This window comes from Nansenia antarctica, assembly GCF_963989245.1.
Source record: "Nansenia antarctica genome assembly, chromosome: 9".
Lineage (NCBI taxonomy): Eukaryota > Metazoa > Chordata > Actinopteri > Argentiniformes > Microstomatidae > Nansenia > Nansenia antarctica.
Window position 1 is genome coordinate 35,239,775 of NC_137679.1, and position 26,515 is coordinate 35,266,289.

Below are 26,515 nucleotides of genomic sequence, written 5' to 3' on the forward strand. Positions count from 1 at the left end.
AGTAGATCGTCTGTTTGGAATGTATCTGGTTTTCAAGAGCTAGAAATTAATCTTAAAAGTCTTCTAGCTTTGCTACACGAGGTATGGTCTTTCACTTGACACATTTCACTCATATTTAGACATACATCACCAGCCACAGGACACGTCTTTTAAGCTCGCAAGTTTGTGGGTAGCTAGCTAGCTTTCACAGCAGCAACAAACCAAGACCGGCTAGCTAGCTGTTTATTAGCCAGCTAGCCAACCTGGCAGCTAGCTTATGTTATGGATATTAATTCATGTGCGTAACTGAGCTGGTAGTGTTGGTGGTGGAGTTGTCTTGGTAGACAGCTATGTTCTATCTGGGATCGAGTTAAGGGTGTTACTAGTGGCAGAAAGTTAGCTAGCTAGAAATATACGAAAATGCAATAGCTAGCCTATATATATCCGATGAGACCAGTGAATAACACACGTGTGTGTCTGTTTATGCCACATGCAGAATTTGCGAGGATGGCTGCAGACTGGTTGGGCAGTCTGGTGTCAATAAACTGTGGACCCACCCTGGGAATGTACCAAGGGGAAGTGTCATCGGTGGACCAGGCGAGCCAGACCATCTCCCTCAGGCAGCCCTTCCACAATGGAGTCAGGTTCCCTGTTCCCGAGGTCACCTTCAGGTAACGGTGGGGGGGGGGGGGTTATAACAGTGATCAGTTAGCCTACATTCTGCATCTATTTCAGGGGTGTACAGGCTTATCTGCAGAGGTCACGTTAAGGTGCAGACTGTCCTTCCACCTAACACACTTATTCAACAGTTCACAATTTTCAACTGATGGCCTACTTTGATGACTTGATTCAGGGTGTTGGTTATACGTGTGTGGAATGAACGCCTGCAGCCACCCTCTTTCCGTTCAGATGAGATTGGCCACTCTGATCTAGCCGGATAGCACCCTCCTCTATGCAGTTCTATGGACAGATGGAGTCAGAGACATTGGCATGTAAATCAAAGTAAAAATGACTCTGCCATTACCCTGTTTTTATAACATCCTTTCACTGACTCTGATGGTTATTTGTGTAGTTGCTTCCTTTGAAGGGGAATCAAGCTCGCCAAATATGCAAACAATAAAAACACTCTTCAACTACTCAAGGTGTATACTACAAAGCGAGCGAAGGGATTTAGTAATCTAACTTAAACTGTCTTGACAGTGACATTTCTATTTTAATACATAGCAAAGTATCTGACCATAGGACCGGATGCTATCCGGGTAACTATGATCTAGTTATTGTTTATAGGCCTACATTATATACTTTTGCTGGGATGCTTCTACAAATAGAAAATGTCTTCCTCACAGCACTGATTATGTGCAAGTATCATATCATCATACAACAGTTGATAATGTGTCTCTGTCGTTGTTTACTTTGTATGCAGTGCTATGGATATCAAAGAGCTGAAGTTCCTGGATATCCAAGGTGGTGGCAACAGGACAAATGTTGGCCAGGGGACCCTGACTGACCCCAGCTCTGTATCATCTGGGCATGGGGGTCAGAACAGCCGGGGCAGTTACCCTGCTAATAGCACCCACTCTGCTAATAGCACCCACACCGCTAGTGCTCAAATTACCATCCTACGCAAAGGTGAGCAGAGAACAGTAACTTGGGGGGGGGTAATAGTTATGGATCCTGAGTTATGGATGGATGGAGAGGGGCGAGGAGCGGGGTGAGTTCCAGAGCCTGAGTTGCAGCTCAGCGTGCTCCCCACTTCGGTGGTTGCGGTGGTGTATTCCAGGGTGGCGGTTAATGTTATTCTTCTACCAATGTGTGACTCTTATTTTGATGAGAGGCCACCACCTGCAATACACCACCCTCACCACAGGGGAACACTGATAAAGCATCTCTTCTGCTGACAGTTTTTACTTCATTTCAACAAAACGTTTTTAGATTTTATTCAGCGATAGTCCGGCGGTTTGTTTTTCTGTTTCCGTCTAGGTTTTTGTGTGTAACCTGAGAGGTTGTGGTTGCAGTTGCAGCTAGATGCAGCCTGGTGTATGAATAGCTTGTAGTTCTTTAGGTGGACAAGTAAGATTTGGCATGTCTATGTTTAGGAAACTTTTTTTTGTCTGGATTCGATGCCAACTTTTAAGAATTTCTTAGAAAGCCAACTCAAAACATTTAAACTCATGCAATGGGAGCACAATCTGATTTCTGACATGCTTACATAAGCACTTTTCATTTTTTTTTTGTAATTGAAGAGCAGAAACTTCTCATTGTTTACCTTGTCCTTGTTCAATGACAGGAGGAAATGTGAAACGACATATATCAGTGTCACACATAACTCCCCACCTAATCCCTGGGCCATGCACATTTGTCAACTGTCACTTTATCTGAGCTAAGACAGAGTGTCTTTCTGCCTGTATTCATTGTCATGTTCACCATAGTAACATCAATGGACTTAGCAGGCATCCTCTCAGAGTTAGATCACTTAGCCAGTTTACACAAGGAGATGAATACACAATTTGCTAGACTGGTCTTGTGCGAAGGTAGGCCTAGGCTAGATCTACAATATAGCATTTTCATTTAGTATTTTGTATACTATTTATACGGCCAGTGCTTCTACGTGTATTTTCATTTGCGTGACACTCCTCTGGTATTTCTCCTGTTAGACACAGCCAGGAAGCCTTCCTATGCTTTTTGGCACAAAGCTGTTGCAGCAGAAGTACCTCGGATGTGAGATGGACAGATTCATTTATTATAAATAAATCATCTGATTTATGATCATTTGTTGAATGAAGCCTGCATGAACACAATCACTACCCATTTCATAAAGCAGTGGTTGCTGGTAGTGGAAACAGTGCGGGAATTGTCCTCCCCAGGTTTTATCTAGGGGGTTTATTTCTGTCTGCTGAAACTGGTGTACTTCCCTCTACGGTGTCACCCGTCACTATTTACAATATGCATGTGACTAAGATCAATAAACCCTCTCCCCTCACTGTGTCTTGCTGCTAAGGAGGAGGTTATGCAAGGCCTGGCTTACGTGCCTTAGTGCCCCCCTGTTCTCCCTCTCTCCGTCTCCTCTCCCTCCCAGCTTGGCACAGGAAACGCCCCCACCCTTAGCCCCCCCCCCCTCCCCCCACAGGACGCTGTGTTGTCCCACTGCGCCTGGAAGGGGCAGGCCATATCAATTGTGGAGACACTGTTTACCTTTGACGTTTTTTTTATGTTAATCTCTCGTTCTTGGGCCGGTGGCCAAGGAGCTAATGCACAAATTGCACGGGGCCAAAGTGTTGAGTGGCAGAGGTTTGGCTGACCCTTTCACACGCAATGCCCCTAACCACCCCCAGGCCAACGCACAGAGGAAAGGTGGGGCTACCAATTGCAATATTGTTGGACTCTATAAATGTTCTCTAATTATCTGACATTCATCTTTCTGGGAGAGTAGGATGGGAACGTTGCAAAACGATGCACATGCCGAGCAAAAGAAGACTATGTTCTTGGACCCAAACAGACCTCATTAAAGGAGTAATTGGGAATGTGAGCCTTTCTTCAGCCCTTGAAAAATGTACCAAAACCCAATATCATGGCATAAATGATGTCAGTGTAAAAACTAGAAGGGAACTTATTATGTGCATTCATTGCGCAGTCCTGCCCCCTCCACCCCCCACCTCGCTAACAGCTACGCTAATGTACTTACAGCACTTCCTTCCTGTTCTTGATTGGACTGTCACAAGGAGGTGTTGCGGCTGACTGACATCGTTTTCCTTCTGTCATTCTAACCTTGCATGTGAACACGTTTCCCCTCCCATATCCACTCGATGACAAGCCTCACACGCTGTCACAGCAGCCTGTCACTCCAGTCTAGCTCCCGTTGACGTCACCGTTGCCCCAGTGATTCGCTTTGTCCTCGAATGCTATTGGCCGGCGTTATAGCTAGCTCAACGTAGCATTTCAAATGTAGGTCATGGTTACTCATTCATTAAAATGTTGTTGCCATGTTTTATTTTGTTCTGAATGATTTTCTCGTTTCTTGGTGAAGTCTTGGTGTTAACATCGGCTTGAGTCCATGTCTGGCGAAACAAAACCCCCTCAAGGTTCATTGAACCCGAAGCTGCTCTGTGTTCTCACATTTCCACATCTTGTGGGAGACTATTACCTGGTGTTCTTTAGTCTCTATTTGACTTGGATCTGTGCCCAGTGTATTCAGACATCTGATTGACTGCTTTTTTGCTAAGTACTTGCAGGTAATAAATTCAGCGCGGTTTCATTCTAAAATAGTTGTGCACACACACACACACAAACTCATTGTGATTACTGTCCCCATTTTCAATGGTCAGGTTGGGTTGTACTGTGTGTCCAAAGACATTGTGGTATAGTGGCAGGCCTCGGATCGGTGTGATTAGTTGACAATGCCATTGTGTGTGTGTTCGTGCAGACTCTCGGTGCGTGTCTTTGCGTGAGAGCCCAAAGCACTGAGCTGTCACTGTGACACTCGCGTGCGACTGTGCCTCTCTCTCACTCACTAGGTTAGCGTGAGAGCTCAGTTCGGTTAGGGTTGAACACCAGGTTTTTCCAGTTTTTTTTGTTCTCTTCTTGGTTCTTTTTGGTTTTGTTTTGTTTGTGCATGCAGTGCACGTATGTAAACGTTTGTGTCGAGGATTGCTATCAATGGGCTGTAGCCGCAGACTAGTCTAGGCCTATAGTATGTTATGGAAACATTGTGTTCATGTAGTGTTTAAGTTAGGAATGTCTTCCTATGTTTCTCCATGGTATGAAACCGGTACGGAGAAGATGAGGGTAGTTTGCCCGAAAAAAATCATGGCCGTACTATTTAGGAAAACTGTAATTTGTGTATTAAAATAAGCACTCCTCCTGAAATCTGTTTGGCTGCTACTTTTATGAATGGGGGATTTAACAATTGTGGTCTCATAGCAGAAAGACAGGACCGATATATCTCCTTTGATGCCATCATAGGATGAGATCAGTGTTGTGAATATGATATTTCAGAGACGCTGGATCTGAAGTGATTTTACACTACAAAGATCGCCTCCTGAACGGGGAATGTGTGCTTAACTTTATGGATGGTAGCTACACCCCATTTATTAGTTATATAATCAGGGGTGCACATAACTTTTTGGGGCCAGTGCTCAGAGGAGCACCTAGGGATGCTGCTTGGTGCTCCCCGAGCTCGCGAGTCACGACCCGTCCCACAGGATGGATGAAAAAGGGATGCATGGATAACTTATATTAGCAAAACGACATTTGTTCATAAATAAAGATGAACGAACAAATGATTGTGTGCAAAACAAAAGAAACAAATGCAAAATCAAATGACTGCTCTTTAAGCATGAAAGTCTGTCAGACTCCTTTAAACACAATGAAATCAACTGACATCTCTTTAAGCACTAACTGAATGTCTGTTCTTTAAACACAATGAAATCAACTGACATCTCTTTAAGCACTAACTGAATGTCTGTTCTTTAAACACAATGAAATCAACTGACATCTCTTTAAGCACTGCTCTGTTCTGTAAACACTGAAATCAACCTTTCAACAAAAAGTCACAGCCTAAGCATTTATGTATGCTACAAGCTTAATCATCATCATCACTGCTCTCTTGACTGCTGTTATCACTGTCCTCAATTTCAACCATGGTAGAGGATGTTGGAGGCTATCACTTTAAATAGCTCATTATTTTGATTGTGCAACAAAGTCTTTTTTTTTTCTTCTTCTAATAGAATTCCCAACTATTCCCTGGGTCAGGGGTCTAGGTGCGATAATGACGCTGTAAAACAAACGTCTGAACGTTTGAAAGCTTCAGAGAAAAGAAACGTGAAGTCCCTTGGTGTTGTTTTTCCTTTTAGCGACGAGTCGTTCGGGACTGAATTTTCACGTGCGGCGTGATAACCGTGATAACCGTGCGATACGCGATACGCGGAATGAAAGTACGAGTTACGATACTTTCCGAATGTTTTCGTGAGGGGAGTCGCCGTGGTCGTCGTCGGTCGACTGTTGTGATGGATTACTCGTCGGGCCTTCGGCTGAGGGGACGGCAAATAGTTACTTAGTGGGGCTTGCAGTGATGCAGCAGTCAGCAGTCAGCAGTTGGATTTTGAGGAAGTAAATTCCTCTCCCAGCGCTCCCAGCTGTTGGTGCGCAAGAGCGCGTTCATGCCGCTGATCTGCCGCGCAGCATGCATTTTGGCGACGCATGCGCACTGGCGCACCAGTTATGTGCACCCCTGTATATAATACGTTATATTGCTGTTATGTCAATGTTTATCAGTTGAAACCCGATGAATGTTGACGTAACAGTAATATAACTGCCATGTAACTGCTAATGGGGTGTAACTACAATCTTCCTGCATGTAATATTTACAATGAACGCCTAGTCTTGATTAATTTTATGCATAATATTACTGTTATGTAAATGTTTATCAGTTGAATTATTATTATTGTGTGTATATAAATATATATATATATATATATATATATAATTTCTTACATATTTTTCTTTATTCTGATATGAATTCCTCCTTCTTCTGTTCCACAGCTCCTTCTGTGTCGTCAGGTAGTCGGGAGCCCAACCAGGCCTCGTCAAAGAAGAACGGAGTGAAGAACGGCAGTGGAGGAGGAGGAGGAGGAGGAGGGCAGTTGAGGCTGAGGGATGACGAATGCTTCGGGGGTGACCCTGTGACGGACGAAGGCCTGGACACGGACTTTGACTTTGAGGGGAACCTGGCGCTGTTTGACAAGGCGGCCGTGTTCTCTCAGATGGAGGGCGGGCCTCGCTCTCGCAGCACGCCCGCCGGCGAACGCACCCCGACGCGCTACCGCCATGACGAGAACATCCTGGAGGCCAAGCCCATCGTCTACCGGCAGATCAGTGTCCCGCAGAACGGAGGCAAAGAGTACTGCACGGGTAAGAGAGAGCACTGTAGACACACACACACACACACACACACACACACACACACATCCATAGAATTCAAGAGAGCTGCAGCCCTGCAGAACACCAGAAAATGAAGTTCCAATCGTATTTATTTTCCTTAAAAAGCCGGTAAACACTATCCGCCGTAATTGTGCGTGTTTATGTGTTCAACCCTGATCTCGGGTAGCCATCCTTCCAAATCACATTGTTCTCACGCCTCCTTCAGAGGTCTGGACCATTTGAGGTCCGGACCATTCTAGATCAGCCAATCTAGCTTGGGTTGAACTGGACTGGATGATGGGAGAATGTGCTTGTAATTCCACCCGGGTAGGGCTGTTTAGCAGAGGGTTAGCTTGCAACATTGACGAAAATAGAACAAAACCTGAATGAAAAAAATAGTTTTTTGTTCTGCTCTGCCCAAGCAAATTTCTTTATTGGTTTGACGCGAGCTGACACACATTTCAAACGGGTTTCCACCTGCTACTTTCTGCAAAGGACTTCCCTAGGAAAGCCTGGTTTTTCAACAAGGTTAGTTTAGACCATATTTATGTCAATGGTTTAACTTCCACTTCATTCCGACTTGAGTGAGTGAGTGAGTGTGTGTGTGTGTGTGTGTGTGTTTCCATGCCTGACTGCAGACAGAGAGGACATTGTGTACAGTCCTATAAATAGGCCTTATACTAACAGACCAGAAGAAAATTGCCCCAGTAATCGGACACAACCGTGAGGAATAACAACAGCGTGGTTATTGTCAGCGAAGCTCATCGGCTAGCGATGAGATGGGGAGATTTGAGGCCACAGCCTCCAGTGGTGCATGAGGTGAGGGGGCCTGGCCCCCGGAGTTGAGCCTCCCTGTAATCACTGCTGCCTGCCTTCTCCCTAAGGTTGGACACACCCCACCATGTACTCACACGCATACACACCCTCGCATACACATGCATGCACGCATGCACGTACACACACACATACATACATAGGCTTTTCACACCGGCAAGGCTCCGTGCCGGTTCCGGTTCCCGAACCAAATTTTGAACTGGCCGGCACGTTCAGAGCGATAATAAATTGGTTTGGAACCTGAAAAGTTTCTCAGCTGGAACCAAAAGGTTGTCGGTTTTTCCAACGAACTGTGAAGGGTGCGTCATATTCTAGGCTGTGAAGACGAGCGAGAAGGAAGGAGACAAAATGTAATCTAATCTAAATCTAATCATTAGTGATTAGAAAAGTGTTCATCTCTCTCTCTCTGTCTTCCTTACATGCTCAGCAAACACACACACGCGAACGTGAACTTCGTGGCCATTTCTATGCTAGTAACAGAGAAGGTTGCTAGTAAGAGAACGTGTTTAGAAAACTTTTTTTTGTTTCTTTCCATACAAAATAGTGTATATTTATTTCAGATACTGTAGTGGAAGATATCCTCATTTCCAGAGAAGTAGTCGCCATCTTGTTGTGACATTTCTGTTCATCCCGCCCCTTCGTCACCCTCCGTTGATGGTGGCTGGTTTGCCAGAAAGCACCATGGTTCTCCGGAACCGGAACCAGCACGGAGCCTTGCCAGTGTGAAAGGCCTAACAGACACACACACACACACACACACACACACACACACACACACTCTCCATCTCCATACACTCACACTCCGTACACAGCCACCATGTTTGTTTTTCCCTCCTTTTACATACTGGAATGTATTTCATGCAGCCTCGCCAGGGAGAGAACAGCCAGTGTAGATCGGTGACCTAATCAACCAGAGAGTAGCAGCAGCAACAACAAGATGTAATCATGCAACAAAGTCTTCCCACAGGATATGTTCTCTGTGTGTGTGTGTGTGTGTGTATAGGTTTTGAGGTAAAGGAATGTTTGTTTTAGAAAGAGTTGATTTCCTCCCCCCCCCTCCCTCCTCTCACTGTGTTGACTTAGACAGAAATAGTATTGGCTATCAGAGGGAGCGTGTGATAGTCTGATATTCTTGTCGTGCCACTCTGTGATGTAACACCACTTTTCGGCACGAGTCAACAGTGACTGTGTCCCATAGGCCAGAGAGGGGCCACCTCCCACCTTAGCTGCAGTACAGTGGCTGGCTGGCTGGTTACTCTTTAACAAAGAGGGGACCTTTTGAGCACACGGCCCCTGGGGTTCACACACACACACACACACACACACACACACACACACACCACACACACACACACACACACACACACACACCATGCTACCCCTGGGAAGACGAGCCTCCGTACCCACACGGTTACACAACTGGTGAAAACACAGAACACAAGAGAAGTCAATGGCACGCTATGCCTAGGCCCCTGGGGTCCAAGATGTGAGATGAAGAGTTAGAACTAGTGTATCACACACACACACACACACACACACACACACACACACACACACCATGCTGTCTCAGTCCCCTGGGAAGACGAGCCTCCGTCCCCACACCTCAACACCTTGTGTGTATGGTTACACAACTGGGGAACACTCAGAACACAGGAGAAGTCAATGGCACGCTAGGCTTAGGCCCCTGGGGTCCAAGATGTGAGATGAAGAGATATAACTAGTGCATCACACACACACACACACACACACACACACACACACACACACAGGTATGAGCTACTACTGTATGACCTGATACTTCACCACTACTGGGTGCACTGTGGGGATGGAATCTTAGAACCGGTCAATTCTGGTACTTTTGAGTGTTTTGAGTGTGTCTGAGTGGGCAAAATGGAAGAGAGGATAGGTGCGCACACACACACACACACACAATGGGAAGGAAGAGAGGATAGCATCCCCATGATTAGTGAGTCACACAATGACAGTGCACTCTGAGCCTGCGTCCAGTCAGGAGTGTTGCTAGTGAGTAACCATGGTCTGACCGCACCGCCCCACCTGAGTTACAGCCGCTGCATGCCAGGCTCCCATCCACCACACCACCAGTCATCTGTACGGTATGCTCTCAACCCTTGTACGTGACATCCGTACTGTACCGATCTGTCCTTCTGCACTGCATGCAGGGTTCCCGCGCTGGTCGAAGCCTTAAGCTTCGTGCACACCAGGTCATTGCGTTGCACCGGAAGTCATTCATCTCAATGGGGCAGTTGCGTTGATCCGTTGCGTTGCTCTGCATTGCGTTTCTTGTCCGTCAGGGTGCGGTAATCAGTCAAAATATTTCAGCTTTTGCGTTGCGTTGGGTCCGTCAAAACAACCGGAAGTAGTTTCTTGACCAGAGGTTTCGCCTTTAGATGTAAAATCCGCCATTGGCGAAAATCTTTAATTTGGCTCTACAAGTGTTAATATGTCATTTTATGAAGTTTTTATATGTTTTCAGGCGAGAAAGTAACCATATATATTCACAAAATGTATCCGGTTTATCAAAATAACCAGTTTATATATCTAATCTGACGTTTCTTCCCCCACTTCTGTGGGAAACTTCGCTAGCCTAGCTAAAGGCTATCATGTATCCTGGGCTTATAAGAGATGATGTTACCCACGTAGGAGCTCATTTTCTATCTAGTCTCCAGACTGGGTACTGAATAACCAGTCACTATTCACCTTATACAACTACTACTACTACTACAAGTGTAGTCTACTACTGTTCATGTTAAATCCGTGTGGAGCTAATGCTATCATAGCGTCTCCACAGGCTAGCAAAGATGGCGCCGTTAGCATCACAGACACTATGATAACATCCTCCGTAGTATCTAGTCTATCTCAGTCACAGACATGTTCAACAACAACACGTTTTACAACAAGGAAGGGATACAACTAATAAACATGTTAACACACTATTCACCTTATACAACAACTACTACTACTACTACAAGTGTCTATGACTACTGTTAATGTTAAATCCGTGTGGAGCTAATGCTATCGCGTCTCCACAGGCTAAAGTACAACTACACTAATATCCTCAACTTATGTCCTAATCACACTACTGTCATACAAGTCGTACCTCCCCCTTGACATGGACATAAACACACCTGCTACCTTCTTTGAAAGAAATCGCGATTTATTCAGTGAAAACTAGTACACCATTCATAGCACAACATAGCATAACAATAGCATAGCATTGCGAACAACAACACGTTTTACAACAAGGAAGGGATACAACTAATAAAAATGTTAACTCACTATTCACCTTACATATGTATCAACATGTAGCTGTATCAGCATGTAGCTGTATCAAACTTTTGGTTGGCCAGAGACGGCAAGAATCAATTGCTCCTCCATTGTTAACACTTTTTGTTCAAACTTCCCCCGCTGTGCACACATATTGCGTCTGCATCGCATGCGACATGCGTCAAGCCCATCCCACCAGGTTGCGTCAGAACGGTGGGTCACGGTTCGCGGTGTGCACGAAGCTTTAGGGCCCTATTATGCACTTCTTAACTTGCCGTCTTAAGTCTTAATTAAGACGCACCGCCAGGTTAAGACCTACCGCCACCCTTATTATGCGCTTCATACGCGCTACTGCTATTATGCAGGTGTCGATAGGCGCCCACACAAGACGTAAAACTCCCGTGCATATATTACTCATTGTGGGAGTGTTCATATGTTAATGAAGTGCACTGCTATTATGCGATCTGACTTTGCTCTTAGCGCTAAGAAGTGGTTTGAAAAGTTCTTTAGACTTCATGCACGTTTTGAAACACGAGCGCGCCTCCGCGGTTTGCGCATGCATGTGGGCACACATGAACACGCACGTGGCTCCACGGCAAGACGTCAATTACGGTCACAGTATAAATGCCACCACTGGCAAATGTTAAGCCAGAGAGAGAGAACAATGGAATATATCCTAGGAAGGAATTATGCTAGACGAAGACGGCGCGCCGAGCGCATATACCGGCAACGACTTTGTTAAATCTCAAATCAATCCTGGATTCGTAATCTAAGCATTTTAGCGCTTTCAATTGGTGATCCAACTGTTAATAATGCTATAATATATTGCAATTACAATTATATTATAGCCTATTATTAAAATATGTATAATATAGCCTATATATATATATTCTTTTATTCTGTTTACAGAGCAGCAATGCTTGTATGAGCTGCGCTTCACCCGTCAGGCAGTAACTGACATATGTCGTTTGGTCAGCAATGACCTCATGCACGAGCTTGTTACTTTCTTCTGCAGAGAAGCGCGCTGACCTCCTTCTTAGGACTTCCATAATAGCATAGCGCTAATGACTCAACGCAGCCGGTTCTTAAAGGGAATGGCACCTGGCACGCTGATTGGGTTGATTGAGAAGACGCCCAAAACACACCCATGACAAATTTCTTAGCTTAGCGCCGTGTTTTAGGCGCCCACTACCGCACGCATAATAGCAAAGTGGCCTTGACCACGCCTCCACGTCTTAAGTTTAGATCTACCGCCTCGTCTTATTGCTTAAGACTTATGAAGTGCATAATAGGGCCCTTCTAAAGTCTAAAATCCAGCAATCCAATTCACAAGGCCTAAAAAGGTCTCACATGCTACAAATTAGGTGCTAGGTCTTAAAAATTAGATCCTGCAAGGAAATCAGTCCGACTACATCTATGGGACGCGGAAATTAATCAAGCTGGAACCCCAAAAATGCCAATTCGCTTCCTTTTTTGTCTGTATGGCAGTGAAATCCCTAATTTCATCACCTCAAGGAGGACAAAAAGCTACCATATGGTGCTGCAACAGGTCTAAAATTCTATTCAAAGAGGTCTATAAAAAGGTCTAAAAAGGGTGTAAAATGTGGCTTGTTGAAACTTGTAGGAACCCTGTGCATGCACTTTCCTAGAAAGGGCTGACACCGACACCCGTTTGGCCGGAGACCAGCCAGTATTTCCAGGGCGACAGGGGCCGGGCGGTGGGTGGGCGGGTTGGCAGCGGCGGAGCAGCTGGACCAGACAACAACGTGAGAGAGAGCGAGAGTGTGTGAGACAGTTTCCCCCGGTGAGCCTGAATGCGGAAAGTGCCGTGCGTTCGCCCTCTTTACCGGACGGGCAGGTCTACTGCGACTGGAACGGGCTTATGACAGTCATCTAAATCCCCGGCCCCGTCCTACCCTGTAATTAGCAGGAGCCGCCTACCAAGCTTTACATAAACAGCACCTTCACCGACAGGAATGAAGAAGAAGAAAAAGAAGAGAAAAAAAAGAAACTGGGCTCCTGAGCCTGGAATCCATTGGAACAGCCCTGTAAACATTTAAATCAACAGCACTGTGGGCGAAGAAAAGAAAACAGGGGGTGAAAGAATAACAAAGGTCTGGTTGTAAGGTTGTGCGTTGGCGGGGTATTACCCGACTGCTACATAAGACCGAGGGCTATGTGTTTGTGTGCATAGAGAGCCATTGTTTATCTACCTGATTATAGTCATTGTGAGCTAAGCTAAGTCATCAGCCCCCCCCCCCTCCCTAGGTAGGAACACTGACACTGCCTCCAATCGCTCCCTGCAAACACTGTGTGTGTGTGTGTCAACAGCCACAGCACAAATCTCATTGTCTTTGATGGAGAGAGCTGTGGTGTGTGCGTTTTTTAATATGCATAACTTCTGAATCGATTTCCTCAGCACTGGACTGAACTTTCTAATCAATTGACCTGCATTAATCTTCATTATGAGGGAGTGCAGTGATGGTGTGTGTGTGTGTGCGCGCGTGCGTGTGTCTGTCTGTCTGTGTGTGTGTGTGTGTGTGTGTGTGTGTGTGTCCATCTGTTTGTCTCTCGGCAAGTGTGTTTGTGTGTATGTGTCTGTCTTTCTGTCTGTGTGTGTGGGTGGGTGTGTGGGTCTGTGTGTGTGTGTCCATCTGTTTGTCTCTCGGCAAGTGTGTTTGTGTGTATGTGTCTGTCTTTCTGTCTGTGTGTGTGGGTCTGTGTGTGTGTGTCCATCTGTTTGTCTCTCGGCACGCATGCGTGCGTGCGCGTGCTGCAGCAGCAGCAGCAGCCAGCGGTCGGGTCCAGAGGTCCTGTGAAAGCGGCTCCCTGCCGTGCTCCCTCTCCCCCCACCAGGCTGTGATCAGCCCTGGCCCTGGTCCGGCCCCCGTGGAGAGGGTTCAGCCCCGCCGGGCTCCTTGTCATGCTTGAAGGATTGCTTCCAGCTCAGTTTACTTTACTACCGCTGCGTGCTCCTAACGACCCCGTCGAGCAGGTTGAGCGTTGCGTGTGTGGATATCAACACCACTTTGTGGCGTGCGTGCGTGTGTACGTGCGTGCCGTGCGTGCGTGCGTGGGTGTTTGTGTGTGCGCGTGTGTGTGTGTGTGGCCGGGGGAATTATTTACAAACGCACCTGGTTGGCTCAATGGTCGAAAAGCAATTAGGGCTCTCCGAGGTCTCTGGTTTGGCTCGGTTGCATGACAAGGAGCAGTTGACTCGAGCGTGCTTATCGCTCTCGTGATTGGACGAGGATCGGCGCACGCTGGGTTTCTCTCGCAGCCCTGTGTGAGGTATTACCTGTTGTCTTTGTACGAGCCACGATCAAGGAACAGTGGGAGGAGATACGGACGGGGAAGAGATAAGGTTCATTTCAGTCAGGACTCAGGCACGACATCTGTGTGTCTGTGGGTGTGGGTGGTGTTTGTGGGTGGGTGTGTGCATGTATATGTATGCACTGCCGGGGTGTGTGTGAGTATGCGTGTGTGCTCGGGTGTGTTAATGTATACCGGTGTGTGTGTGTGTGTGTGTGTGTGTGTGTGTGTGTGTGTCAATGTGCTAGGGTGGGAGTGTGCGTGTATGTGTGAGTGTATGAATGTGCTAGGGTGGGTGTGTGTATGATTGTGTATGATTGTGTCTGTGTGTGGGTGAATGTGCTAGGGTGTGTTTCTGTGAGAGCATGCATGCGTGCACTCCATTGAGGGCCACTCAGCAGCACTCCATAGCCAGGCCAGAGATTTGGCGGAGGCCATTAAGGTCTTAACCGCCTCCCAGTGGCTTGACTATCAAAGGGACGCTGAGCCCTTCTGCTCCCAGAGCCGGGCTCTGATTACCCTGTCTAATGTGCCATCGGCTACAGGGACAGATTAGCACACAGGCTCTTTAAAGACCTGTGTACAGTGTGTCTGCCTGTCTGCCTGTCTGCCTGTCTGCCTGTCTGCCTGTCTGTCCGCCTGTCTGTCCGCCTGTCTGTCCGCCTGTCTGCCTGCCTGTCTGTCTGTCTGTGTGTGTGTGTGTCTGTCGTAATGACTGTCGGGGCTCACTGGAGCGGTGGTCCCTGGTCTGTCAGATCCACTTGCGAGCTGCAGCTGTGTTGACGGGCAGTCCTGACCTCCCCGTTCACTCACTAACCCACTGATGCTTCTGACTGTCAGACCGTGTCTCTCTCACCAGCCACACACACCAGCCACCATCATGACCCCACAGGTGTCCGTTCACCAACATCCTACCTGTACACGCTCGCCGCAACCCTCTGATGTGTCATTTCCTGCTCTTGTCATAGCACCCCCATGTTTTGACTGGGCCTCCTAGGGGAGGGGAGGGGAGGGGTGGGTGTGTGGGTGTGTGTGTGTGTGTGTGTGTGTGTGTGTGTGTGTGTGTGTGTGTGTGTGTGTGTGTGTGTGTGTGTGCGCCTGTGTGTGTGGGTGTGTGTGTGCCTGACTGTGTGTGTGTGACTGTGTGTGTGTGTGCCTGCGTGTGCCTGTGCGTGCCTGTGCATGCGTGCGTGTGTCTGTGTGCATGCCTGCATCTCTGCGTGTGTCTGAGTCTGTGTGTGTGTCTGTGTGTGTCTCTGTATGTGCCTGCGTCTCTGTGCCTGCGTGTGTGTGTCGTGCCTAGGACAGAGCCGTGACTTTGGGGAAGCGGAGGGAGCTCAGGAGGGGATGAGCAGGAGCGTGTGAACCCTCCCCTCCAGAGGGCTAGAGGGGGTCTCACACTCGCCGTGTTTTGTCACGGCTGCCATTCTCTCCTTTGTTGCTCCGGACAACAGTGATAAACGAGGGAGGAAAAAAGTGGAATCTCCCGTGATGGGAAAAAGATCGGGTCGGGGGGAGGGGGAGACGGGTTTCTCAAGGGAACTGGCTCCTTGCGTGAGGATGTTGCTGCTTAAACATAAACTCATGTCTCTCTCCAAGGACTTTGTGCGTGTGTGTGTGTGTGAGTGGGGGCACGTGTGCGTGTCTCGGAAGTTCATTCCCCGTATTGCGAGTTCCTAAAATGGTCCGTTTACACTAATGAGGATCTATTTGCAGTGGTGCTGATTTGAACTGCTAAAGCTGTGGACCTTGTCTTTTCATTTGAGAAGCTTTGTGACAGCATTAGGGTAAAACATACATATCCATTTATGGCAATCCCTCTCATCTCACAGCTTTTAACCCAAGCTGTCTGGGCTCAAAATCACATGCTCTGCGTCTAATGTGTTTATTTTCACTTTTTCCCTTTCTCTTTTCTCTCTCACCTCCTCCCCCTCTTTCTCTCACTCTCTCTCCCTCCCTCCATCTCCTCTTTCCCTCTCACCCCCCCCCACCATTTCTCTCACTCTCTCTCCCTCCACCCCCTCTTTCTCCCTCCACCTCACTCTTTCTCCCTCCACCTCACTCTCTCCCTCCACCCCCTCTTTCTCCCTCCACCTCATTGTCTCTCCCTCCACCCCCTCTTTCTCTCACTCGCCCCCTCATTTCTCTCACACTCTCTCTCCCTTCACCCCCTCTTTCTCCCTCCACTTCACTCTCTCTCCCTCCACCCCCTCTTTCTCCCTCCACCTCACTCTCTCGCCCCCCCCCCATTTCTCTCACTCTCTCTCCCCCTCCACCCCCTCTTTCTCCCTCCACCTCACTCGCCCCCCCCCCCCCCCCCATTTCTCTCACTCTCTCTCCCTCCACCCCCTCTCTCTCCCTCCACCTCACTCTCTTCCCCCCCTCCCCCTCCAGACTCAGGGCTGGTGGTCCCCAGTGTGTCCTATGAGCTCCACAGACGTCTGCTGGCGGTAGCCGAGCACCACGGCCTGACCCTGGAGCGCAGGCTGGAGATGACGGGTGTGTGTGCTAGTCAGATGGCCCTCACACTGCTGGGGGGCCCCAACCGGTGAGTGACCTCTCCTCTCCCCTCCCGTCCCCTCTTGGGAGCATGACACCATCAAACACGCTGGATTATGCAATCACACCTTTGTGTTTGGTCCTCCAGTTTTTTCTTTCTTTCTTTCTGGGATTGTTTACCTAGGTTGCCGCGGTGATATGACATGACACTGTTGTGTACATGTGGGTGTTTTCTAGACACACAGTTAATCTTGACCCCCCCAGGCAGTCGCTGGAGAAGGCACAGATACTGTTGCACACACACATCTCCCCTTTCACCTCTCCATGTCAGACTGTCCTTCAAGGCTTTGTTTTTTCACATTTAAAAAAACTACTTTTACTTTTTTGTCCTTTAACGGACACTCTTATCCAGAGCAACTTAAAATAAGTAAATTTTAAAATAAGTCAATTTTAGTCATCACAACTAGAACTTCATCTAAGGTGCCACAGTCAGTCACAGTGCTAGAGAAGGGGAAGAAAACAATTGTTATTGTTTTATTTTTACACTTTGAAACCCAAAAGTATGTATGTCAATATGTAGTAACATTAATGATGATTTTCTTTTTTATAATAGATTTAATTTATATAGCCCTTTTCTAAGACCCTATAACTCCCTAGGGCCCTAGGAGAGAGATGTGTTGCTTTAGCACAGATAATCATAAGGAAAAAAAGAAGCAAAGAAGAAATTCCTTTTTTTGCTGGACAGCCATAAGACCGAGTCTCTGTACCACACAATGGACTACTGACCTTAATCACAAAGACTGTAGACAAAGGCTTCAGGAGTCAGGAACTCTAGTTCCTAGACCTATGTTGTTTTTAACATGAACGACCTACAGTCTTCCAACCTTACATAACAGTACCATGTTTATTACACTTAGTATCTGCATGGAAATTTAACGTAGTCTAAACTGTAGACCAGTATCTTTGCATATCCTGTCCTGTTCAGACTCAGATCTATAGATATGGATATTTATAGATCTGGTGCACATTTTGCATTAGCCTGTTCTTTTGGTTTATCCTCACGAGTATTGTTATGGCGCTTTAACACTGTCTAATGTCTACAGTCTCTTTGCATATCCTGTCCTGTTCAGAATCAGACCTGCCGATATGGATATTTATAGATAAGGTACACATTTGGCATCAGCCATTTCTTTCGATTTATCTTTATGGGGACCGCAGTGGATCTGGGTCAGTAGACTTTGTGTCTTTGGTCCGTGATCATTTTGAATGTGTGCATTGTTGTACTCAAATAGCTGAGGCAACACAAATGTGTCCAATAAAGAAATTAATTTATCCATAAGTGTGACCTGGGGTGATCCAGTGGTCTAGCACCACGGTCTACAGTGCACACACATGCCCATGTCGGCATGGGTTCGAATCCGGCCGATGCCCTGCTGACATGCCCTCTCTCCCTTCTTCTCCTTACTTTCCTGTCTGTCTTCACTATCTGTCCAATAAAATGAAGAAAAAAAATCCATTAATGTCAAGTGACTGTGTTTGCCTCTTGGGTGTCCCCAGGCTCACCCCGAAGAACGTGCACCAGCGGCCAGCCGTGGCGCTACTGTGCGGCCCCCATGTCCAGGGGGCGCAGGGCATCAGCTGTGGCCGCCACCTGTCCAACCACGACGTGGACGTCATCCTCTTCCTGCCCAACTTTGTCAAGACGCCGGCGTCCATCGTCAACGAGCTCATGCTCTACAGCAAGACCGGTGGCAAGCAAGTGGCCAGCATCAAAGGTACTGACCGCCACGGATACCGCCGACCACAAGACTCATTTGCCTAGAGACCAAAGATAGGGAGCTATCTCGATGTTATCCATATCTTATCGAGCCCAACTATAAGTAGGGGGGAGAAACTGAAACTACTTCCTAATGTATTTTTGGTAAAAACATTTGCGTGTTGTTTCCGGTTGAATTAGACACAGACTGTAAAAGAACAGTGCTTGTTGTCTTTTTTTTTTTTTTTACAGTCCTACGCCTGCAACAACATCGCCCTCTGCTGGAGGTGCACTATCCTATCCAAAAGCCATCAGATGTTCACAGTGGTCCCAATCAGATGACTCTGACTAACTGTCATCCCTCCTTACAGACCTGCCCGTCAGCCCCGTGGACCTGGTCATCAACTGTCTGGACTGCCATGAGAACTCCTTCCTCAGAGACCAGCCCTGGTACCGCTCAGCGGCCGACTGGGCCAACCAGAACCGAGCTCCGGTGCTAAGCATCGACCCCCCTGTGAGCGGGCAGGAGCAGGCGGTCGAAGCCAAATGGAGCCTCTCTCTGGGCCTGCCTCTGCCTCTGGCCGAGGGCGAAGCGAGGGTCTACCTGTGTGACATTGGCATTCCCAAGCAGGTGTTCCAAGAAGTAGGCATCGCCTACCATTCGCCCTTCGGCTGCAAGTTTGTCATCCCTTTACACTCAGCCTAGCCCGGAACCCCCGGAAAACACTCCACCAGGCCTGAGTATAGGCCTGCGTCCACTATCCTTCCTCTCAACACAGTGGACATCGGGGGAAGAGTTGTCAGTGCTCACAGATGTACATAGGATCAACCTCCAGCACTGCCAAGTCTTGATGGTTCAACTCCCAGCAGCAACGTCAAGGCCTTCTGAGAGTGAGATAGTAGCGTATAGTTACTGAGAACGGTGGAGGGCATTTCTCCTAACTGAATGTGCACTTAATTTTGTCAGTGGCGTGCATTTTCCTTTCCTCCCGGCAGAACCCCCCTGGGAGTGTTGTGCGTTGGGTTGCGTGAGGTACCACTCAAACAAGGGAAGCGCTCCGAGATAGGACCGCTTCCTGTCCTTTTGCGTGCTGTGATAAGGGCTCTTTGTTGCCCCCTCTCTCACCCAGTCTAGCGTTTGTTTACAGAGAGCTGACGGCTCTCAGTCTCTATCTGTGACCCCTGAACCCTGACCCTTTGACCAGCTCTAAGCCTGACTCACTCTTCCTGTTTCCTACAATAGATAGCGTGTGGAGAGGCCGGTGCTGACCCAGTGGCCCACGGCACGCTCTTTTAAAAAGGGCATTTCCATGAAAACCTACTATTTGATATGCTGTTCTAACTTTTGTATTCTTATGGCAAGTTGTGTAACATTATGGTCATATTAGCTGGAGCAGTGTACTGGGAAACTCTCTTTGGAAGTCATTTACAACCGTAATTGAAGTATTAAGAGAATCGATCGATAAATGATCCTCATTTCTATGTAAGTAGTTATTTAACACCACCTGCTTCTTAAGGTAAAGAACATGTCCAACTGTAGATTTTCAATATGTAATTATTCTCTTTCTCTGGTTTACCCAAGTGGTCACATTAAATGTCACATTTTGGTGATAAGTTATTTGTAGCAATTGTTCAGTTGAAATCTAGTATTAAGCTCTCAGAGGCCTCATCTCAGCACACAACTATTGTTTGTGTCCTCTTCTCGATGTATGTCTGAATCCAACAAATTGTGATGGTTTGATTGCATTTGTTTGAATGCATGTATTTTCTCAAAAGCATCTGAGCTAGATGTGCAAGAACACTAAAGCGGTCAATGAAAACTAGTGCCAAATACTTTTGTATCAGCGCTTCTGTGTCTCCACACCTACAGTGGCTATAGAAAGTCAACACACCCCTTCACCTTTTTCACATTTTCTTGTGTTATAGACTCAATTAAACAATTATAAAATAAATAAAAATTGCCGTCAATCCACACGCAATAGCCCATATTCTAAATATCCTAAATTTCGTTGTTTGGTACCTGTACTGTAGCAATGACAATAAAGTCCATTCATTCATTCATTCATTCATTCACAAACTGAAAACAAGTTTTTTAGAAATGTCTGCACATTTATTAAAATTGAAACACAGAAATACCTCATGGGCATAAGTCTTCACACCCTGTGCTATGACACACTTAAAATTAGCTAAAAAGCAAAAATGTCATCGACAAATCACTCTAAGTTGAATTGAGTTCATCTTAATGCAAGGATAATAGTTTCTGTAATTTTGGAATGAATATAATTGTTTTTATCGGGTCTCTGATTTGCATAGGAATCAATTACACACTGTGTAGGTTAGGATGTCACTACCAACTCAGCAAATCTTTAGCATTTTCTCTTGATCCTGACAAACTCCTCCGCTCCTGCCAGTGACGAACATACCCATAACTTGGTGCAGCCACCACTATTCTTCACATAAGAGATGGTGCCGAAGCTCCATTGCATGTGCTGGATTTGCACTAAACTTAATGCTTTGTAGTAAAACCAAATAAACACATTTCCAGTCACTTTCTTTGCTGTATCACTTGAATGTATTGTTGCACACAATTATGCATATGAGAGAGCTTATTTTTTCCATTAAGAGATTCTTATTGGCCACTTGGTTATAGACCAATTTGTAGAGTGACTGAGATGATGTTGTCCCATCGACTGTGCGTTTTCTTCTCCACCATTCAACTTTGTAGATTTGTGTAAGTCTCCCCAGGCCTCAGGGTAGCATTCCTGAGCAGTCTTGTTCCTCTCCATTTGCTCAATTTGTAATGACAACCTGATCCACACTGTGTAATTGATTCCTACGGAAATCAGAGACCCTATAAAAACAAACATGAACTATTATCCTTGCATTAAGATGGACTGAGTTCTTATCGAGTGATTTGTTGATAAAAATGTTGCTTTTTAGCTAATTTTAAGAGTGTCATAGTAAAGGGTGTGAAGACTTATGCACATGAGGTATTTCTGTGTTTAAATTTTAATACATTTGCAGAGATTGATGCCAATTCTTTTTTATTTAATACATTTTAAATTGAGTCTATAACACAACAAAATGTGGAAAAAGTGAAGGTGTGTGTTGACTTTCTATAGCCACTGTACTGTACATCACTCCTCTTGGTCTATGCACCTCTCATATGACCAGTAGCATCAACACAGCATATCAAAACCCATGCAACTCCATTTATTTTCTTTGTACATGTCAGTTCAGCTTTAAATTAACTTTTGTGCTATGATACTGTGCTTCTCTTCAGACCACAAACAAGCCCTGCATGTGTAGAGAAGAGCCACAGAAGATTAGAAGAGAACATATTTTCATCAATTATTTTGAGGATGACATATCATATTTTCCTCAATTATTTTGCAAGGCGATCTTGTTCATGTACCCGAAATACCCGAAATTGATCTATGCGAGACGTTCCGCTGCTGTGAAAACACGGATTGCCGACCCGTTTGGTCACGTACTGCCCAGCACGTCAGAATTACGTTTAGCAAACGATGAGCAAAACACAAACACATCTCACTCGCATCTACGGTTTAGTTGTTTAGTTCTGCTGTGAAGCAGACATCCTGTAATGGGAGCTGTAGTGGATGGATTAGAGTTACGTATGGCTCCTGTCTGTCCGGAGCACTTTTCAATCACAGAGCCAGTCTGCTTCTCGACAGCGGTGCCTGCGTAGAGACAGAACATCTGTCTGGATATCTGTGGGTGCCAGTGCCGTGCCAAGCAGGGCCGCCACCACATACACGCGTTTTACGCGCTGTGCGTATGGCACCAAGTGCCCGAAGGGAGCACCAAAAAAAGCCCAATGATCATCATAATGATTAATTTTCTCTATTTAAGACGACCCTCCCACCCCCAGTCCTTGTCACGCACGGCGTAAGCCGTTGAAGCCGGCTATCGAGGCTGACGGCTGTCTTCCCCAGAACCAGAAGTATTTTTCCTACTAGAGTCAGAGCCAAAATGTCACATTAATTTTACCTCCAGTTGTTTGTTGCGTGTGTTTGCGCATCCTCGTTTATTTGTCATGGGTTTTGTGTGAGGTCTGATGATTCATCAGAATTAGTATCATGAAAACTCAGCCAACATCCTGTCACTTAAGACTTCTCCAGCACTTTCCAGCGTCTTTGCACCCCGTCTCCCACTCAGACTGTTGGGAAAGGAGTGCAATACTCCCACCTAAAAGTCATACAATACAGCAACTCGATAGCCGGATTGCATGCTTTTTTGATTTGATTGTGTTGATCTCTGATCATGTTGTGCGGTAATGTTGTTCCCTGGAATGTTCCTGCTCTGTGTGTGGCATGTCAACAATGTATGTTAAACGACCATGTTGATGTGTTCAGAACACAGTCCACATGTTCTTATCAGACATAGTGTGAGAGTAGACCAAGCCGATGTGTCGGTATGTAAATCATCAGAAAAGTTTCTCTTTTTTTTTTTCTCGACGAACAATCTGTAACACGTCTGATGTTTTATTTGTTGATTTCGTCTCCGCCTGAGGTTACTTAATCAGCGTTGAGTGCTGCAGCACATGCTTCAGCATGCCATGCCTTGAGTAATGTGTGCCAGGGTGAGAAATCATATAGGACACTTTTATTGTTGTTTGAAAAACACTATTCTCAGAAACCTTGCACCAAATTATGTTCTTAATTAGGGACGTAATAAATCCTCAGTTCAAGCATTCTTTCAAAGTAATACTCTTTTGTTCCCAAAGTAGGCCATGTTTTGCTTTTGCCAAATGCAGTGATTTTCGCAAGGCCTTTGTCAACAGGGTAATATTCCCTCCCCTATTATTAAAGGGCTAAATCACCTTATGATCGTAGCATTACAGGGTTCGTCTAAGGTTTCCTCTCTCTTGTTTACCTCCGTCTGTGTGTTTTTCACGGTGTTGGCGTTGACCCAGGTGACAGTGATAATCCAGGGGAGGCTAGTGGATGTAGAAATCGGAGGACGGGCTCATTGTAATGCATGGAATGGAATGAGGTCCATTCCATGCATTACAATGAGCCCGTCCTCCGATTTCTACCTCCACTAGACTCCCTCGAGAGAAACATTATAAGCATTATACACAACAGGTGCTTTTAACCGTTTGTATGTTTGTGGACCCAGTCCTTGTTGACTTTGTCCCATGGTAATGCTTCAGTGATAGAACCTGCTCAGGAAATATTCTGTTTCTCAAGAACCGTGATTGTGGGCCTCGGTCTCAAACTTGTATTTCAATTTTTACTGGTCAGTTCATTGTTTTTACAATATTGAAAAAGTATTTTGATATGAAATAATTGATTGTTGTGAGTAGTGAGTACACATGGTTCAGACTTTGGGGATGTGGGATGTACACTACTCTAGCTGTTCCACTGGTAGAGTTTTGCTCTGGGGAAACATATTGCTTTTCTACTGTTTATATGCGAGAGTCAGCATTATTATGGTAACAGTTCTCTAAAGCCTCAATGTAGCATAAATTAATGGATAGTGTTATTGTTTTGTTTCATAAGTTGGTGATTGGGATAATTGTTACACAGGTTGTCCACTAGATGACACTGTCAACGTGGTTGCTATGCACTGTGTGCTGTACAGTTTCTGCAACACTGCTTTAAAGTTACACTATGGAAGATCAGCCTCTCTTGAGCCAACATTGGTCCCCTAAATAGTAAATAGAAAAAATAATGGCAATAAATTACCTATATCATGTGTATGATAACTATACAGTCAATACTAAAGCGAGAACAATTGAGTTAAACATTTAGCAATTAAACTTCCATAGTGTACCTTAAAAAGTTGAAGAAACATTAATTGAGTAATAGAGGCACTTCTGATACCCCATTCAGACAGTCTATTTGAGCCAGTCTCATATTGTGCAATTTGTATAAGTATGACTGTCTCCTAACAGTGTTCAACAGCCTGCAACTAGATTACATTCTTTGTTTGGTATTGTTGAGATTGTAATTGATGACAGTTTGACCCAGGGAATTAAAAGGAATTTATATAGTATGTGTCTGTTTTTTCTGTGCCGATATGTCAACTCAATGTTTTCTACAATGTTGGTAGTGCTGAGAACATTGGGATGCATTCACACAAGACAACCGGTGGTTCGATCCCTGGCTCCTCCTGTCCACGTGTCGGGGTATCCTTGGGCAAGACACTGAACCCCAAATTGCTCCCAATGAGCGGGCTTGCATGGTAGCTTGCCACCATTGGTGTGTGCAGGGGTGAATGTGATTACCATTTATATGGAGGTATACTCAGGTGTACACTCACCTGACACTTTATTAGAAACACTATACTAATACTGGGTAGGGCCTCCCTTTGCTCTCAAAACACCCTCAATTCTTTGTGGCATTGATTCCACAAGATGTTGGAAACATTCCTTTGTGATTCTGATCCATGATGACATGATTGCATCACGGAATTCCTGCAGATGTTTCAGGCGTGCTTTCAATCTGTGAATCTCCCGTTCTACCACATCCCATGGGTGTTGTGTTGGATTCAGATCCGGTGACTGGGAAGGCCACTGAAGAACACTGAACTCATTGTCATGAAACCACGACTTTTGCTTCGTGACATGGTGCATTATCATGCTGGAAGTAGACATTAGAATGGGTTAGATGGGTACATTGTGGCCATGAAGGAATGCACATGGCCAGCAACAATACCAAAATAGGCTGTGTTCGGTATTAACAGGCCCAAAGTGTGCCAAGAAAATATTCTTCACCCCATTACACCACCTGAATGAAGGAGAATGTCTACAGGGGTGTTCCTAATAAAGTGTTCAGTGTGTGTATATTTGTACATAAATAATCATAAATGTTTTATTTAAAAAATTATTATTATGCAGCGTCTCCTCTACTCTTCCCCCTCTACACAAACAGTTGCACCTCTAGCCACCCTTCTGTCAAAGTCCTGAAGTTCACGCATGGCACAACCGTCATTGGATTCATCTCCAACAGGGATGATTCCCCCCCTACTACAGCAAGGAAGTTGACAGCCTGGCTTCCTGGTGCAGCCAGAACAACCTGGAGCTCAACGCTCTAAAAACTGCAGAGATGGTAGTGGACTTCTACACGTCCATCATCGAGTCCATCCTCAGGTCATCGGTCACCGTGTGGTTCATCATGGCATACTACAGTGGATTATTCGGTCAGCTGAAAAGGTCATCGGCTGCAACCTGCCATCTGTCCTGGACCTGTTCCACTCCAGGACCAGTAAGCATCGCTGATCCTTCCCACCCTGGCCACCACCTCTTCCAAAGACTTCCATCCGGAAAAAGGTTCCAGACGGTCTACGTCCAAAACCTTGCGCCACCTGAACAGTTTCTTCCCCATGGCAGTGAGCCTCACAAACAAGCCCCCTGACAGTGTAATTTAAGTTCGTTTTACATTACTCTAATTTACAGCCTACATAATTATTGTTCTATTGCCCCTTTTGCCATTGTCTTTTTTAACGAGTTTTGCTTATATTGTTGTTGTTTTTTTGTGGTAATTGCCAATTATCATTGTTCATATTGTATCCCACCCCTGTACCGCACATTTCAAATCTTTTATCTAGTCTTTTGCATATATAGTTATTTTTTAAAATCTTGTATTATATTGTTATTTATTGTTTTTGTTTGCTATGCACCGTGGATGAGAGGGAAACGCAATTTCAGCCCTGTGTATGTCTGTACATAATGGATTGACAATAAAGCTGACTTTGACTTTGACTTTTACGTTTGACCACAAGGCGGCGCTCAAAGCTCACATATCCGAGTCCTCTTCTCCCGGTTTCCAGCGGACATTCCTTGGCGTTGCCAATGCGCATGCGCACTGCAGCTGGCTGGAGTGGGAGACCATTTCCTTTGACGAGGCCTGTACGAGACAGACAGAGAGAGAGAGAGAGAGGAAGAGAGAGAGAGCCTCAGTCGGGCTT

The 26,515-nt window shown here is 45.9% G+C and overlaps 1 protein-coding gene across 1 annotated transcript; it reads left to right on the plus strand.

The window, feature by feature from the left end:
- Positions 1-486: 486 nt before the first annotated feature.
- On the plus strand, positions 487-19,286 carry LOC308164804 (enhancer of mRNA-decapping protein 3-like; the record flags this gene model as incomplete). The annotated part of the gene is made up of 6 exons (XM_080538841.1): positions 487-650; positions 1,403-1,608; positions 6,517-6,885; positions 16,720-16,873; positions 18,382-18,599; positions 18,952-19,286. The coding sequence occupies 6 exons, from the start codon at positions 487-489 to the stop codon at positions 19,284-19,286; spliced, it is 1,446 nt and encodes a 481-aa protein (XP_080394967.1).
- Positions 19,287-26,515: the final 7,229 nt, after the last annotated feature.